This window comes from Megalobrama amblycephala, linkage group LG3, assembly GCF_018812025.1.
Source record: "Megalobrama amblycephala isolate DHTTF-2021 linkage group LG3, ASM1881202v1, whole genome shotgun sequence".
Lineage (NCBI taxonomy): Eukaryota > Metazoa > Chordata > Actinopteri > Cypriniformes > Xenocyprididae > Megalobrama > Megalobrama amblycephala.
In genome coordinates, this window is record NC_063046.1 from 40604466 (window position 1) to 40624001 (window position 19536).

General features: G+C 35.6%; 1 protein-coding gene across 1 annotated transcript; it reads right to left on the bottom strand.

The window, feature by feature from the left end:
* Positions 1–9162: 9162 nt before the first annotated feature.
* Positions 9163–14624, bottom strand: LOC125265291. The gene is made up of 4 exons (XM_048185414.1): positions 14269–14624; positions 11017–11111; positions 9703–10008; positions 9163–9522 (listed from the first exon to the last, which is right to left on the bottom strand). The coding sequence occupies exons 2-4, from the start codon at positions 11078–11080 to the stop codon at positions 9239–9241; spliced, it is 654 nt and encodes a 217-aa protein (XP_048041371.1). The 5' UTR covers positions 11081–11111; positions 14269–14624; the 3' UTR covers positions 9163–9238.
* Between the last annotated feature and the right edge of the window lie 4912 nt (positions 14625–19536).

The window sequence follows — 19536 nt, forward strand, 5'->3', positions numbered from 1 at the left end:
TCAATATCTGTCAGTTTTTCTATTGTCACGTGTTCCTGTCTGTTTTTCTCGCTCTTCATCATTAGTTCATTTGTATCACCTGTGTCCCATTAATTACACTTATGTTTGCTACTTAAAGGGGTACTTCACCCCTGGAAAGATGAATGTGTATTTAAAATTGGTCATTTATGTAGTAGAAATGTGAAATTATTTTTGAATTTGGAGCTTTCTAGACTGAGAAAAGGCAGAAAATGTATTTTTGACTAATGTGGATGAAAGACAACAACTCCCAGAATGCACTTGTTTTGCTGCCCTTGCGAGGCCACGCCCAAACCACGCCTATCGGTTACAGGCGGCATTCAGGAAAATTCAAACAAATAAATCGTGAGTTAGTTCATACATTTACAGCGAAATGGTGCTAAATTGCTTTGTACCTGGATGTACACCCAAAACCAGGGAAGGACAAGTAAGTTTCCATCATTTTCCGATTAAGTTAAAGATTTGGAGCGATGTAAACAGTGGCTGCGGGCCATCAAACACCCGAAGTTTGGAGATGACACCGTTACAGAAAACCTAAAAAAACGCAGAATATGTAGTCTCCATTTCAAGCACGAGGACTACGAACCAAATATCTTTGCAATGAAGAGAACCATTCTGAAGGACACCGCGATACCATCGATATTCACTTTCACAGAGGACGAACAGCCTGGGCATCTGGTACTAAGCGTATTCGCCTAGAGGTAAGACTCGCTGATACTAGACTGATAACACAGTAGCCTATATGTAGTGTTGTAGGTAGCAGTAAAACTGCAAACTTAGCAAAGTAACGTTAGATAGACAATTACATATAAGTTGCATATAAGTTGACCGTTATCAAAGTAAAGCCTCTGTTCTGTAAAACTGAGTTTATTTATCTATTTATGCTAACGTTACCACAAAAGCCTGTTGCTGTATTGGTTGAGATGACTGCAGAGACCGATACATTTGCGAGATGAACCACTGATGTAGTGCAGACAAAATAAAGTGAATTACTGTAAGCTTAAAAATAGAATTGACACCCACTTTTGATAGAATCTTTGATCTATGTCCGTGAGTAACCTCAAACGCGCATATGTATGGGCGTGGTGAAAAAATGCGGAACTACCTGCTATTACTGGCTGTAGTTTTAAGCCTCTGGCCAAAAAAGCCTCCGATGACGCAAAATGACGATTTTTGCGTCATCGGAGGCTTTTTTACAGAATAAAAATGCATAAATCTCTCATCTCGGGCTGATATGAAGGGGGAAAGCACGGTAATTCGAAAATACTAGTGGTATTCTACTAATACAAAGCTTAATGCTAAATCCTGAAGTAACCCTTTAAGTTCCTCCCGTTCACTCAGTCTTTGTCTGATCACTGTCCGTATATGTTGTGTTGCACCTGACTGCCTGCCTGCATGTTGGATTGTTTTTGTGAAACTAGTATTTTGGATTTATTCTCTTCATCTGTGTTTACCTTCCTGCAACCCAGCGTGACAATATCAACCCCTCACTCTCCAAAATTACTTTAATATGTCTATGACCACAAATGGATATAGGTGGGAGGCATTCTGGGGTACAGATCAGAATCAGAAGTTAATTACAGCATTTATATAATAATAATAATAATAATAATGATATACTCAAAAAACAAAACATATAGAGTGCATAAGATATCAATAAACAAAAAAGCACAATTACAAAGCAGCAATAAAATGCTTCTTTATACATCTTTTGTAACATTTTAAACGAAATAACATTTTTCTGCTAGATGAGATAAACCATTCCATAATTTAATACCCTTAAATCATATAGAATATTGACATCTACAAGTGAGAATTTTAGGAAGATGAAAATCTGAGCATTTACAAGTTAAGTGACAGTGAACCTGTGAATTTACTTTAAAATACATCTTAAATTGCTCTGGAATGTTACCTTCACATGAATATATCTTATTAATAAAGACACAAATTTAAGAAATGTTAATATCATAAACAGTAAGAATCTGAAGTTTCTGAAATAGAGAAGCAGTTGAAGCCGACCATCGGCTTGGTGTGTTCCTGCCTTTAAACTGCTTATACTAGTGTTACAAGTTAGTTGTCTAATTGACTTTTTAAAGTCAGTTACATAACAAGGAACACTGGTCTAATGTGAATCTGAAAAGTAGGACTGATTACCCCTTGGTTAACTGCTCGTTGGTTCACCCAAAAATGAAAATTCTGTCATTAATTACTCACCCTCGTGTCGTTACATACCAGTAAGACCTTTGTTTATCTTTGGAACACAAATTAAGATATTTTTGATGAAACCCAAGAGATATATGACTCATCCATAGACAGCAATTTAATCAACACTTTCAAGGTCCAGAAAGGTACTAAAGACATTGTTAAATCCATCAATGTTACTGCAGTGGTTCAACGTTTATTTTATGAAGCGACGAGAATACTTTTTGTGGGGAAAAACAAAACAAAAATAATGACTTTATTCAACAAAATGTTCTCCTTTGAACATCTTGTACTCACTTTTCTTAGTTCTGCAGAATGTTCGATATCTTGAATCTTCTCCATTCTGTTCTGGATCATCTTTTGCACGTCCTTCCGTATCTTCATCAGCTGAGTCTATAGACAGAAACACACAGACAGTGACATTATATCACTCTACATGTATCTTCTATCTTCTGAAAGAAGATCTTTTTAGAATATTTGAAACCATGCTGTTAAAGTATGTTCAATGTTGTTAGTAACTCGTGCCTTCTTCTCTTTACCCTCCTCCTCTAGAGGAACAGTGTTGTGAGTTTTGTGGTCTCCATCAGTGCAAAAACCACATATATATGTCTGATCATCTTTACATAATAACTCCAGAGGTCTCTCATGTTTCTGGCATATATAGTCCTTTATATTGTCTACAGGGTCCATCAGTTTGTGTTTCTTCAAGTTCAGGACTCTCTGATGAGGCTCCAGGTGAGTCACAGTAAGAGGTTTGACACACCAGACAGGTCTTCAGCGCTTTTATTTTTCTTTCATCATCACAGATGTCACAGAGAACTTCAGTTTTACTCAGACTGAACTTTTCTTTAAAGAGTTGCGCAACCTGTCTAAGGGCTGTGTTGATCTTGAGGTCGGGTCTTTTACTGAATGTTTCGTTACAGAGTGGACAGTCGCAGTCCTGTTTGTTGTCCCAGCACCGGTTCAAGCAGCTCTTACAGAAAGTGTGTCCACATGGAGTGCTGACTGGATCAGTGAACACATCCAGACACACTGAACACTGAAGCTCCTCAGCCAAAGGACCACTGGAGGACGACAAGTCTGAAAAAAGAGAAACAATGAAAGGTTGAGTCTACACATATTTTATAATATACAGTTAATATTATGCAAGCAAAAGAAACACTGTTGGTTATTAATTCTGTTATTTACTTCAATCACTGTTTAGATATTTTCTTACTTATCTTATTATCGATACTCTGTCTCCTCATCTGTCTTAGTTTTGGTGATGTTGGTAAAGATTCTGCCATTGCTCCTCTTCTCTTTACATCCTTTCAGCAAAACATTTCATTTCACAACATCAGTCCAGTTTTTCAAATTAAGTTTATGTACTGGTACTCTAAAGCTATTCAGTAGAAATGAGTTTACTACCATGTTGATCAACTATGTTTTACAGAAATTGAGTATTTATTTTCCGGTCCTTCTATAACACTAAAACTTGTCTAATATTGTTACTAATTATTGCTAGTATCGCTATGTCACAAATTCAATTATTGGATGTAAAATGCGTCATACTCACTAAGAATTAATAAACAAAACACTTTAGACCATTTGGCTCAGGTCCTGAAGCATGCACAAACATTTACACTACTGTATTTATTTTAAAACAAATATAATGTAAATTCCACAAACAGAGTATTGTGTCATGTAAAGGATATTTTACCAGCATTTCACATTTAGCATGATGTCATATTGAGAATGGGTTAAATTATTTAATTTAGCTAAGAAAGCCTATTCATGCATATCCAATTTGGTTTGGCTTGAGTATGTAATAGAAATGGAGAATATAGGTTACTGATAATTTTGTAAACAAGCCCTAACTTAACCGGACTGAGTGAAAAAAAGCAGCATTCAATAAGCTGTGAAACAGAACTTTATAAACGTTTTAAAGAAGTGTACTGTTTACTTTATATGGTTAACATGACAGTAATTGGGGTATCCTTTCTTAAAATCTGAAGCAAAGCGTAAATGTGTACAATAACCGGTGTTATTCAAACAAATTGTTAAAGTTAGATAATTGGTAGACTGTCTACATCCCTACAGCCAAACAAAAAACATGCTGCAACCATACAAATTAACATTATAAAATGTTCTTACCTGTGAATGAATAACAGCTGTGTTTACATATTTATTAAAATGCTTTAATACGGAGACATTATTAAAAGGTGTTTGCCATTAGCTACACTTTCACTGAATCTCACTGACCTTCAGTCATATCACAGTTCCTCCAGTATTTCCTTGTATTGGGTGTGTTTAAATATGTGCAGTTTTATAGTGTGTAATACAACTCTAATACCTCTCACCAAGGCATTATAATTAAAGTACTCATTCTAAAAGTTCCATGTAAATCTTTAAATATCACCCATGATTATGAATTATTTGGAGCCCCATATCTTTGTACATATCCCCATATCTCCATGATTTTAAAGCTTCAATATTTAATATGTTGTCTCCATCTTGTGGACAAAGAATAAACTTCAAAGAAAGTATAACTGAAAATGACAGTCTGCACTATACTCTGTAAATTATCCACAATAAAAAAAAAAGTTAATTTGCTTAATTTATTCTATAATACATTATTACATCATTGTTTATACTCAGTAATAATAGTATTATACTGTGTGCATATTATTATGCATTTGATATAGACAGGTTTTTAAAAAAGTAAGGGAACAAGAAAAGGAATGTTACACAGAAGAGAAAACACACTCAGTTAATTGATACCGATCCTGACTGGATTTTCATGTAAGAGTGCTTTGTAGGCCAAAAGCTGTTCACACTGACAGTGATTTGCAGCAAAAGGGACTTAATGCAAATGAACCTTGATTGAAAGTAAAACCCACTCATCTAACTCAACTATCCCCTATAAATCATAGAGACAACATACTGTTTGCAAGTTGAGACAAAGTACAGTAGTAATCTTTTTAACAGCAAGTTCATATTTGTTGAGTCAGGGCTTTGAATTGGCTTGGTGAAATCAGTTGTGGTCCTGGTCCACAGACCAATAGGGACACAAGCATAGAAAAATTCACAATTAACACAAATTTACAATTATATTAACGTATATTGTTGTAATATAGGCTTTACTATTTTTGTGTTGCAAATTAATATGGTTGTTGTTTTGAAATGCAACATTCCTAAACTGTGCAAATTTATGTAAAGTACAAAAAGTGATGTTACTATACAACTAAAACACACTAACATTGTAACATGGGTTATTACACTGAGGAAATATGGACATCATTTTATATGTGCACTTATTTTGTTAATCAAATAAATTGTTCAAAATATTTTTTACATCAGTCACTCCACTCAATTTCAATTATTTCAATTGTTGTATTATATCAAGAAAATACAATTACCCTGCCTCCTTGTTTAGATTTTGGATGTCTGTTGCTACACATTTGGCCAATGTATTAAATATTAGGTATTGCTTACAATATTATTGTTAACCCTCTACAGCACAGCGTTGCCCTCAGGCAACGGAAAGTTTTCTTAAGCCCTATGTTTAGAAAATATTTCTTTAAATGATATCAACCAATTAGAAAGGTCGAGAAAGTACCAAATAACAGTTCAGTAAGGTGTTGGAGTCAATATCAAGCACCATTTAAAGGTGGGACATCCTGTTCTGACACATGGTCACAGGAGCACATGGTGTGAGAAGAAGGCAATATTATTTGCTTTAGTAATCTTATTTAAAGCGACATGAACTGTACATAAAAAATATGTGTGTGTGTTTGAAGGTGTAGAGAAGCCTTTTGTCAGGTTTTATGAAGTTTTTTTTTATTTTGCATGTTCAGAAATTCAGTTTTTCTTTTCGTTGCCTCAGGGCAACGTTGTGCAATAAGGGGTATTTTTGAGGAGGTTTTAGACAGTACCTCTCATTGGCAACAATGTATTATAGGAAGGGAAGATGCAAGGTTCCTGGGTGTGCAGGAACACCCAAAGTGATGTGCAAAAATTGTAACATACACCACTATGTCACAGCAGAGATGAACTGCTTTTTGAAGTTTCGTACGGAGTGAAATCTTATCACATGAAGTACATTATATTGCATAGCACACTACATGATACAGACCTATGCATGTATCAAATTCAATACATCAATGTCTTTCAAGTGTTTTTCCCTTTTTACTTAATGATTTCTTGAATTTAAAAAAAAAAAAAAAATTGATTTTGATGATGATTTTCTCTATGACTCTGTACCATTGTCGCACAACGTTGCCCTGAGGCAACGAAAAAATATTTTAGGTTTGGGGGAGGGTGGGGGGAAATTTTTTTTTTTTAATCAATAAAATGTTCCCAAAAGAACCAAAAAATTATGTGGAATATTTTTTTTTCATGTGCCATCAACATGTGTGCAGTAGAGGGTTATTTATATTTGTTTGTTTCTAAGAAATGCATTATATTGTATGGCCAGAGATGTACAGTTATTGTTAGATATGTGTGTGTTTGCCTGTCCACGAGGAGGAGGAGCAGAACTGGACTGCAGCACACAGAAGTGTGTGTGGTTCTATGTGTGTGTGCTCAAGGACACAGAGAACTGTGGTTCTACTCCTAGAACCTTATAAGTTTACTGGAGTTCAAGGACACAAAAGCCAGCTTGCACCTGCGAGGCATGGAGAAGGATCTGTAAACTTTGGGAGAGTTACAACGTACGTCAATCAAGAATATAACCTAACGTCTGCAATAAACAACATGAGTATAAAAGACTGATGAGTTGATTGCCTCTTCGGATACTGATATGTCAGTACTCCCGACGTCTAGAAGCCCAGAGCTGAGGACAAGAAACCCCAAGCTGAAGATGGGAAGCCCAGAGCTGACTACACCTTTGACTCAAGAGTGATTACTGTATTTTATACCTTTAATGATGAAGTTTTATTTGCCTTTACATTTTTGTTTATTATAAAAAGAAAAGTAACCAATTAAAAGAAGTTTAATTAAGTACAAAAGCTGCCTACCTTGGCTTGATTTATAGTGGTTTAAGACTTTGAACAAGAACGTACCACAGAGGAGTCTTCTGACCAAATTGTAAGTAATTTTAAATGCTTATAATTTAGATTTCGACTTACTTTACCTAACCTGAGAATAATAAATAATAAGGTTAAAGGTGTTAAGATCAAAATACATGCCGCAAAACACAGTTTTAAAGTTTAGGGTAGAACTGCATATCTGTGATTTAACATTCATTAACATAATCGCAAATCAAATTATAACCCAGAAAATAAATGTTAAATATTAATAATAATAAAAGAATAATAATTGTTTTTATCTTGTACATTCTTCATATTTGTACACCGAGACTTGTGTATTACAGCAATATTGTTGTAATTGTGAGTCAGGTAATCTTATTATTCTGCAGATATGAAACATTCTAAAACTGTGCAAATGTTTACAATTTTCTGTTGTAATGTGAAAATAATTATATTGAAAATGAAATTAAACTTTCCCCAGATTTTACAGACAGGATTTTTGAGGTGTCAAAAACAACATACTATGCTAACATGTGATGCTTGTCTGTAACTTTAAATGCTCCAGCTCATTACAGCAGAATGGCTTCTGATTGGCTGTCGATGTTTTTCTCGTTCATCAGCTGGATAAAATCATGCTGAAAGTGATTCCAATGATGTCATTTCTCTGTGTCGTTATCGTTATAGCTGTGGTGTGAACTCTGCTATTCTTAAATATTGACAACGATACTGAGAACGATTTTTATAACTATATCTTTATCGTTATCTGTATAATTATCGTCCTTGGTGTGAACAGGCCTTAAGGCCTCACAATATATGGGTGTTACACCCAATACAAGGCCTCTTAAGGAGGATATGTATCAGAAAAAGCATTATTTATTGTTTTAACTGCCCATCCTCTCTATGTTAGAATAAGGAAGAATTCATACATGCAAAAAAAGAAAGCAAGAAAAATAGGAAAGACTGAGGAGACACTGTGCCCAGCACCCCGACATCAACCTTTTTTTTCTTTTTAAAGGCCCCGTGAACCGGAAGTTGCAAATGACTTTTCTCCAGTGTTGTGACGTATTTCCAAGTGAAACGGAATATTGAATAGAGGGCAGGGTTTTACTCCTCTCCATCTCTCGCTCATAGCAGACTACGGTTGGAGGGGAGTGGTTTAAGCGATTTCAACCCAAGCCGTCAAACTGACGTCATCTGGGAAGGAACGCCATTCCAGACCAGAAATAACTTTTCAGATTTTGATTAAAGATTACCACAACAAACAATTTTTTTCTGTGTATTAAAGGTGATAGAGAGGATTTTTTCGTCAACTGAGAATCCAAAGACTGTTACTGAGTTTTTGAAATGAGCGCATGCGTAAGAACAGCCCCCCTCCTTCACAGCTCATTTCAAAGGAACGCCTCCCAAAACTCGTGCACGAGTATTGGAACACGAGTGTTTAACACCGGCATTCGCTGTGTTGTGTTTTTTGGATTCATTATGTCGGACTCACCGCAGGTAACTCATAATCTGCAGTTGTTACTCCTGTCTCCTGACAAAAACACTGCATGCGGCACCTGTGAAGTGTGGAAAGTTACTGGAGCGCGCAGCCGCGCTCGTCTCTCACAAGGAACGTTACGGCAGTGATTGACAAGCCAGAGGGCCAATCGTTTACGCGATGATCGCATAAACGATTGGCTGATGTTTTTAAGGCCCTACCTCGTGCACAGATGATGTATATTAATAATATTACTTTCAGTGCACCTAATAAATAGTCTTTTATCAGTTAGTAAAGACACTTTCAAGTAATATTGCAAAAATGTATAAAACAAAACATCCTCTTTAGCACCTTTAACTTGCACAGATTAATTGTTCACCACAAGACTAGTAATATGCACTAACAAAGTAAATCAGGTCAATTTTGATTTCATGCCGACTTTAATACAATAATGATCGCTAGGCAAAAAATTATCTTAAAGGTCTTTATTTTAAAATATAACATTATATAATCCTTAGAGAATTTAAGAATTCTACATTTTTACACAGAACCTTGAATACTCATTTTTCCCTCTACACACTACAGTCTTAGTAGTATGCTTGACGCTGACGGTGTTGTTGGCGGTGCAGTTGAGTGTAGCGCTCTCTGCTAGACGGAGGTTGATATTCAGGTTCGGTCCGGTCTTGACCAGATCACCGCTCCAGCTGTAGGAGGGATTCGGATCGCCGGATGCCTGACACTGAAGATGAAACATGCAGATGTTTTTTGACGGCAACCAGGAATTACTGGACTCGATCTGTACATCTCTGATAAGATCTGTAGGAGAATAATATGCAAATGTTAATTTCTATATTAACATGTTTTCTTCATAAAGGAACTATTTAACTTGAATTATTATGGATTTATTTAACTCCAGTTCTTGACTGTGTGTTATTTTAGAATTTGCGATTTACATCATAACAGCATTGACAGGATAAATCAAGTAATTAAACTCACCATGAACATGTAGCTGAATTAATTTTGTTGGATATTGAACAGAGCTTGTTTTTGCAACAATAGAGAAGATTCCAGAATCCTGAAGTTTCAGGTCTTTCGCTGTTATACTAATATTGTCCTCATTCATCTCTAACCTTTTGTAAAATTGAGAATTCAGCTTTTTGATCTTATTTGTTTCATACTCAGCTAAGTCATTCTCATTATATTTCCAGCGTACTTCAAGATCTTCTTTTGGGTAATCAGCAATTAAAGCCAGCGAGTCTCCGACAGCTTTGTGCACCTCAACATATGGATTAGTACATGACCCTACAATACACAACAAACAACTTTGGTTACATAGCCTATTATTATAAAATCATGTCATATTTTTCACATTAAAAATAAGATTAATTAAACACCATTTTGACAACATCATCAGCAGAACAAATGCGAAGAAGGGAACAGATAAGGGTGACAAATAAATGAACCATCAAAAGAACCTCACAGCTTTTGAGTTGTGAGTTTATCACCAAAGACCCTCTCACACTTCTCACTAATTCACTCTTATCTTCTTGAGAATGGCACCACAGCACAGTCAGGCTGTACCCATTTCTCTGACACACCGCGCGTAGCCATAGGTGAACTTATACACAGAAGAAAGCCCATAGTCTCGGTACAGTTTGTGTCGAGCCATTCGTTAGTCTGGTTGTTTGGTGAGAAAACTATTAAATGTAGTTGCAATAAACATGTTAAGAATCCATACAACTGCAGCTGAGGAAGACTAGAGCCATTTTCACATTTTTCTACTTTCAATATTAAATCAAAAAATGACTGAACGAATGATACACAGATTCTCTTAGCAGCCTGAAAACAATAGTTTTATGAAAGTTTAAAAAAGTAAATAAAATCACTTTTTTAAAAAATGCATTCCATTAAACACATTTAATTACACAGGCCTATTTAATAAACTGAAACATATTTACATATTTCATTTATTTTAAGGTACTATATCATATGACACATATAAACCTATGCATATACATATATGAAACCAAGATGCATATTTGGAACCAAGAGGAGTTTTTCAGATGCATGTTAATTTCCTATATACATCAAATACAAATGGGAATTAACATGCATCTGAAAAAATCCTCTTGGTTTCAGATATGTATATGCATAGGTTTATATGTGTCATATGACATAGTACCTTTAAATAAATTAAATGTAACTATGTTTCTGTTTATTAAATAGGCTTAACTAAATATGTCTAAATTAAAAAAAAAAAAAAATACAGCCTGTTGAGACTTTAACTGAGATGTTTCTCAAGGTACTCACCCTGGAGAAAGAAAACCAGGAGAACTCCTAAAATGGAGCAGCAGGACTCTTGAAAGATGTTCATGTCCAGATGTTTAGACAACAGACTGAGGCTTCTGAGAATGAAGAGAGAAAGGGACTTCCTTATTTCACACACAGAGTTACTTATTCGTGTCTCTCAGTTGGTGCACTTTTGACCACAGCTCTGTGACATGTGCAATTGGGAGCTCTGTGGAGCACGTGATTTAAAGGGGTCGCAGCCTGAATCGGTGCATAGTTAATGATCCCCCAAAATAGGCAGTTAAAAAAATAATTTAAAAAAATCTATGGGGTATTTTGAGCTGAGACTTCACAGACACATTCAGGGGACACCTTAGACTTATATTACATCTTGTAAAAACTGGTTCTAGGGCACCTTTAATAAAACTTTTAAAAATAATTAAATGTTATTTGTTAAATTGTGAAAGAGAACATTTTCATTTCACTTAGGTTTAGCATTTTAAATGAGTGAAAAAAAAAGAATTTTATTAGCCTATCAATGTCAACCCCTCACTCTCCAAAATTACTTTAATAAGTCTATGACCAGAGTTGGGTATAACGTGTTACGCGTTACTGTAGTCTAATTACTTTTCCTGATAACGCAGTAGTGTAACGCATTACATTTAAAATGTATGTAATTTGATTACAGTTACTGATGTCAATAAAATTATGTTACTTGCGTTACAAGAAAAAAAAAATAGGTAAAATAGGTAAAATTTTTGACTGGGAACATCACAAGTGTTATAGGTAGTTATAGGTATAGTTTTTGTAGTTTTTCAACACAACTTTTTTAATGAAATTATGCAATTTTTGGCATGGATTGATTGACTGGAAACACATCAAGTGTGACTTTGTGCCATTTTGTACAAAATAAGAGCATTTAATTTTCTGGTTAAACATTAAAGCACATTAGTGTGCTAAACTGTGCATTTTTTTTCTCATATTTTATGTCAAATTGAGAAAAGTATCCACAAATAAAACTTTTTTTTTTCACTCAAAAAGTTACATAATCTCAGATATTAAGGCCTACAATCGATCAGTCCCAAAAATGAATACAAAACTTGTCCTAATTGAAAGAAAACAAACTGACAAAATAATTGAATTCAGTATTTGGTGATAAGGTAGCATAACGAGAGATTTATAAGCAATTTTTTGCAGGCCAGTCATTTTTGACTGGGAACATCACAAGTGTTATAGGGTTTTCATCAGTTTTTTTTTTTTAAATTTTATTGAAGTTGTGTAATTTTTTGGCATGTATTGATTGTATTGTTGCTTTTAATTGTTGCTTTATTGTTGCTTTTTTTAACAATGTGTTGTTTGTAATGTGCAATGGTGGCAAATGTGCCATGACTGACCTCAGCAAATGTGCAGTTGCGCCTCTGGTTGTAGATATAATTTTGATCCAATCATAAAAAATGGAATCACGACTTATGGGGGAAAAAACTGCTGCACATGCTTATAATAAACAGGTGATTTATTGTGCGTTGTTGTTGTTTTTTTCACCCTCAAGTTCATCTTCTTCTAGGGTTTATTTAGGCGGTTGGCAAACAATGTATTGGTGCATTACCACCTCCAACTTGTATGGAATGTGGACCAGAATGTCTTTAACTTAAATTAGATTCTCTAAGATATTGAAACAATAAATTGTAATATTTTGACTTTTTCACAGAAGATCTTTTAAATCAAAACATATTTTCATCTGTCCTAAATTTAGGATCAAATGTCTTCTTTCTCTTTCATATTTCTGACAACATATCATAACATGTTCTACTGTCTCTTTCTGCCCACAGAAATCACAATTCCCTGTGTTATGTTTACCTATTTTGAACAGTGTTCCATTAAGTCCAGTGTATCCAAACTTATAAGCCGCGATATTATCTTGTCTCTCCTATTCCTTTGTGTGTACCTCATTTCTCCCACTTTCCTTTAAAGGGGACCTATTATGCCCCATTTCACAGGATGTAAAATAAGTCTCTGATGTCCCCAGAGTGTGTACGTGAAGTTTTAGCTCAACATTTTTTATAGCATGTTAAAATTGCCACTTTTTGTGGTTGAGCAAAAACTCGCTGTTTCAGTGTGTGCCCTTTAAATGCAAATGAGCTGCTGCTCTCTGTCTAAGACGGTGGAGCTTCAAGAGCTGATTCTCTGGTGTCAGGAGCTATGGTCAGGAGTCAGTCGGAAAACTGCAAATATATGCTGTATGGAGATAGAACAGGTATAGTTTAGTTTAATTACGGTTATAACTTATATTGTCTTCTTCCACTATGTTAGTACATGCCTGTTGTACTGGACCTCCACCGAATGATGGCCAAAACCTTACAGATGGATTTTATGACGTTCATTGTACTTCACACAAAAGATGAAGCGTCTGTTTTCACTCTAGAAAATCACTGTAAGAGCTTAAAAAACATTGCAAGTGTGCATTAAATTATTATCCATAAACTCTCTCTCTCTCTCTCTCTCTTTCTCTCTCCCTTGCATTATCATCAACATACATAGCGAAGTACACAGAAAAAACTAACAGTAAACAAATATAAAGACCTTGCCTTTTCGGGTGGTGCTTCATGAACTGGTAAACTTTATATCCGTAAAACAACTCATATGAACTGTAATAAAGTGCTCTCACCTTCATTTCTACCGTATCCAGTATCACTCTGGAGGCTGGATCACGAACAGTGATGTACAGTGTACGGTTTGTACTGATCTATGCTTGAGTAACAACTTTTTAGCTCAACCTCTGTTTTGTATTGTCCCTTTGTATTGACATTCGTTCACAAAGCAGATTTCAGCAGTAAATGGAGCACGCTATGTGGATTATTCATAGACTGTAAAAAAAATATGGTCCGTGATGTCCAGTGTTGCCAGATTGGAAATGTCCAATTATCGTACCAGAAGCTCAAAATTATCGTATTTGGAAGAAAATTATCGTACATGACTTTTTAGTATAGGTAAATGAACTAAATTAATAACTAATGATTTTTATAACGGAAAGAATCAATACTGAACTAACTTAAGCTGGACAATCACACTATTTTAGCTGCTGTACAACCAAAATGATGTTCCCTTTATCTCTGTAAAGCTATACTTTGACACAATCTGCATTGTAAAAAGCGCTGTATAAATAAATAAAGGTGACATGACGAGTCAAATGTACAGAATACAGCTTTATCTATAGACCAACAACTTTTTGACATGACCTGCAAATTACCACAATACATAAATAATTTGGCGTACCTTAGTGAGAAACAACTGACCTAAGCGCCGCGGCAGGAACGTTAACTTGTGCTCGTGAGAGAGAGTCATTCTCCACGATTATTGGCCGAGAAGATGTAACATGAGATGAGATGGAAGACATGCGTAACAAAGTTCACGTTCTCCTTACAACCATGATGTAGAGGATCCACACAGCTAGATCAATGAACCGATTATAAGGACCATCATTTGAAGTGTCACAAAATACTGAAATTATCGTACATTATGGGATTTTTTTCATTATTGATCGTACATCGTACAGAGGTCAAAATTATCGTACAAATACGATAATTATCGTACGTCTGGCAACACTGGTGATGTCACCCGTAGATATCTGAAGAGCATTTTTGAAGTGAAAATGAGGCCGCTGCCATTTTTGCAGCGCATCACCGCTCGTCACTCCCGGATAACTGAATATGGGCAATGAGGCGGGCTGAAACCACCCCCACCTAGCTCGACGTGATCATGTTTGCAGGCAAACGAGCTATCTATCTATCTTAGATACTATCTAAAATATTAAAAAACATAAGATATATCATTAGACAGTTCTAAAGGTTTACTGTGAATCTATGGTGTCTTTTTTTACGATATAGATGCTCCAGTACTAATTGTAATTTGTGTCGGGTGATGATAACACGAAAAATCTAACGGGACTTTCTTTATAATGAAATAGTGATCGTGAGATGAATCCAATCCGTGGCAAAAATGTCCATCCATTGAAAAACAAAAAAACAGTATTATTGTCCACAAAAGCGTTAAATCCATGAAATAATTATATTCTGACCATTGTTTGCATCGCATTTCTTCTGAATGATCTGCTCTCCATCATCATTCTTAAAGGTGCCCTAGATTCAAAAATTGAATTTACCTCGGCATAGTTGAATAACAAGAGCTCAGTACATGGAAAAGATATACAGTGAGTCTCAAACTCCATTGTTTCCTCCTTCTTATATAAATCTCATTTGTTTAAAAGACCTCCAAAGAACAGGCGAATCTCAACATAATACTGACTGTTACGTAACTGTCGGGGTGTACTCCCCCAATATTTGCATATGCCAGCTCATGTTCCCAACATTATGAAAGGGATTACACGTCTGGATGTGCACAGCTGAATCATCAGACTAGGTGAGCAAGCAAGGACTATAGCAAAAAATGGCAGATGGAGCAATAATAACTGACATGATCCATGATATCATGATATTTTTAGTGATATTTGTAAATTGCCTTTCTAAATGTTTCGTTAGCATGTTGCTAGTGTACTGTTAAATATGGTTAAAGTTACCATCGTTTCTTACTGTATTCACGGAGACAAGAGCCATCACATTTTCATTTTTAAACGCTTGCAGTCTGTATAATGCATAAACACAACTTCATTCTTTATAAATCTCTCCAACAGTGTAGCATTAGCCATTAGCCACGGAGCACTATCAAACTCATTCAGAATCAAATGTAAACATCCAAATAAACACTGTACTTACGCGATTAGACATGCTGCATGACAAACACTTTGTAAAGATCCATTTTGTGGGTTATATTAGCTGTTTGAACTTTTTTTATGTTGTGTAAGGCAAGCGCGAGCTCTTGGGGCGTGGAGCACGAGATTTAAAGGGCCACACACCCTGAATCGGCTCATTTATAATGATGCCCCAAAATAGGCAGGTAAAAAAATGAATTAAAAAAATCTATGGGGTATTTTGAGCTGAAACTTCACACATTCAGGGGACACCTTAGATTTATATTATATCTTTTAAAAAAAAAACGTTCTAGGGCACCTTTAAAGAAATTATGCGATCTGAGCAGCGTTTATGTTGTAAAACCATATGATAGTATATATAATATCTCACAAACAAATGAGCCCACGTCCAAAGTATAATTTTTCACAATTCAGCAGTTTTAGTTATAATATCCAAGCAGTGCTGTCTGAATTTTATATCCTCCCGCCATTGTCATTGTAGTAAATCTCACAAACAAAACTTTTAGCCAAAAATGCCACGATCCAACAACGTGTGTTCTGTTTAACTTCCGCATGGGTGCAAATCTACACAGACGCACATCTGTCTGAAGTCTCGACTATTAACTCTGCAAGCCATATTATTATATAACTGTATATATTATTATTTTATCATTGTATAAAATAATCCTGAAAAAAGCACAAACATGGCAGAGACGTCAACTTCAGCGGCTGGAATTAGCTGAGGTAAAGAAACAGCTCACAGACAGCACCTGTCACTCAAATGACCACGCCCTTAACTATGCAGAACTTTAAGGCTTAATATAATTTAAATGGATGAGTTATAAAAAAAAAAATCACCCCCCTCAGAGTTGTCATGAAGGGCGAAATTAGCAGTAAACACCAAAACCACAATTTGTACAAGCTGTAAACGTTTTTTTGTTGTTGTTGTTGTTGTTCTGCTGTAAAGTTGGCCATTTTAACATGGGGGTCAATTCTGCTCTCTTTTGGAGCCTGTCCCTAGTGGCCAGTTGAAATGCGGTTTAAGTCACTTCCATATTGGCTTCAAGAGAAAGTGGGGGAGGTTGTCAGTGGGATTAATCCATCCAGCTACAGAAAACCTAAAATGCTTGGGAGACATTTTTGTCAGTGCAGCAATGGCAGACTGTGTACAACTCGCTGTGAACTCGAACTTACTTTTAGTAACTTCCTTTGCTATTTTATCTGATATTTCATTTCCTTTAACCCCATGTGTGCTGGTATCCACAATAATATCACACACTAGTAAGTTGTTAGCTGTTGCATATTATCAAATCACAAGATGGCTCAGTGGCCACATCAGGTGCACACTTTTGGCTTCTTCTTCTTCTTTCTATTTTCCCTAAGTATTGGTAATATTCAATTATTATGAACAAAAGCCTGGATAGACCATTATTAGAATGAACTGCTCAGTGTGTTGCAATGGCTTTTCAGGTTGTGTTGAAACCTGTTTCCTCCAGTAAGTTTTACTGATACATTGAACAAAATGTACATTATGTTGTCTTCTCAGACAAAGATGCTGAGAAAATGGCATAAGTAGTTGTTTCTGGCATGCAATGGTGTAGTTAAGATTAATGTGTGGTTCACCAGCTCGTCATGTGCAAACTAATATTCTTTCACTGACACATTAGCAAATTACACTTTCTGTTTACAGAAACAGATACGCTAAGCACCTTTGACATAAAGTGTCTCTCTTTTTTTAAGTTGACTTCCTTATTCCAACTGGAATTTCACTTCACGTTCACTCCCTGATGAGGTACCAGTACTTTTGATCACTTACAGTAACATGCATCTAATGTGTCGCCCTTTTAGAGTTTCCTTCTGCTGGTTAATGTGCTGAAGATATTTAACCACAGCTCATAAGTAATCTTTTATTTATGCTACAGTAGGTACGGAAAGTATTCAGACCCCCTTAAATTTTTCACTCTTTGTTATATTGCAACCATTTGCTAAAATCATTTAAGTTCATTTTTTTCCTCATTAATGTACACACAGCACCCCATATTGACAGAAAAACACAGAATTGTTGACATTTTTGCAGATATATTAAAAAAGAAAAACTTTTCAGCGCTGGAGAGAGCTAAGTGTGAAGGCCTGAAAACAGACGCAGAGGCTGCTTTGATGCCGCTAGAAAGTGAGTACACTGGGTTTGATTGTCTGGAGCTGCTGTGCTGTTTGCAACTAACAACGAACATTTGTTTGTATTTACTCTTGTGCACTGCATGTTCATTTTTAGCGCTTCCTTGTTCGTTCATCAACTCCACTTTATTTTTCGTGAAGCATTTTGTTGTGCATCAGCTGTGATAAACAGACATCCACTCTTGCATTGCATGTGTAACAGTGGCCAGATCGTGAGAGTTGTGCAGGTAAACCACTGTACACTGATGACCGCCAGAGAATGTGGTGTTTAGTGTAGCATACGTGACCTACAATGTATGCATAAACCACTTTCTAATACCTTGGACCAGATCAGAAGACTACGTTTGCTCTTGAGCCAGCGTTGCAGCAAGACAAGGGAAATAATGACAGAAGACAGAATTATAGTTGAAAAGGTAAGTATTTCTTTTGTATTTCTTTGTATTAAATTGTTTCCATTGGGGAAAAAAAAAACAACAACTGGAAAAAAACAAAATGACAGCAAAAAACAAAAAACAAAAACCAAACAAACAAAAAACAACAGCGCTACCAGTGTGCCATCTAGTGGCTGTAGTATTGCCCAAAAAGTATCAGAGTGTCGCCTCTTGGGTTCTGTACTCTTTGGTAGCACATGGGCCCGGTTAGCAAAAACACAAAGTGAGCTATGTTACACTCATCATGCTCATACAGTTAGCAAACGGACATAAACACATTTAAACAGCAAATCAACAGTTAATTTAGGTGATAAATTAACATATTAACTCATTTTTCAACATATTTCACAAAAAAAAAAACATATCACAATCTCATTTAAGAACACTTGACTCCACAAAAGACTGAAAAATGCACAAATTATAACTAAATATGGTGATTCAAGAGCTCAATTACCAAGAATAAATTGATATCGATCAGAAATAGAGAACTCATTTAACCCTCAGGGGTCTGAGGATTTTTGGGGCCCTGGAGAAGTTTTGACATGCCCTGACATTTGTGCTTTTTTCACTTGTTCATAAACATATTAATGGAAAAAGTGTCATTACACTGTATTCAGCACAAACTAGGCTACAATAATATGTGAGGAACATGTATGTACATGTTTGTGTTTTTGAAGGAATAACGTTTATGCGTGGTTATTGAAAAAACAAAAAACTTAAGTCACTGAAATAAGGCCAAAAAAAGTATATTAAATCTGTGTTCATAAGACTTCTAGGTATTGGAGGTTGTAGACTAGAGTTTTTGCTTCAGAATGAAGTAAAAATTATCCTTCCTACTCCTTCATATAAAACAATAGAGAGATTTAAATTTTCTAAGACACTTTTGGTCAAGAAACACAGTATGCGAGGAGGCGGGAATCCTCATGTATAATGGGTGATTCTCATCTGAGAAGACAAAAGAATTGAATAATAATGACCTGAAATGACTTGCATATTAATGAGGCCTTTCAGTCAGGTAGGCTGTGAAAAAACCCTCTGTGATCATGCTAATAACAGGATTAAAGTCCACTCAGGACAAAAAAAACATGATTTTTCTGATCTCATGCATGCACGTATTATTGCACATGATATGAAGAAAATTTTGTATAGGCCTATGTTAAATTACACTACCAGTCAAAAGATTGAACACAT

Coding starts and splice junctions, on each gene's coding strand:
- LOC125265291 (XM_048185414.1), bottom strand. CDS start 11,080: ATGAACATCTTTCAAGAGTCCTGCTGCTCCATTTTAGGAGTTCTCCTG. Junction 10,009..11,016: donor CCTGGTTTTCTTTCTCCAGG/GTGAGTACCTTG, acceptor TGTGTATTGTAG/GGTCATGTACTAATCCATAT. Junction 9,523..9,702: donor AATTCAGCTACATGTTCATG/GTGAGTTTAATT, acceptor ATTCTCCTACAG/ATCTTATCAGAGATGTACAG.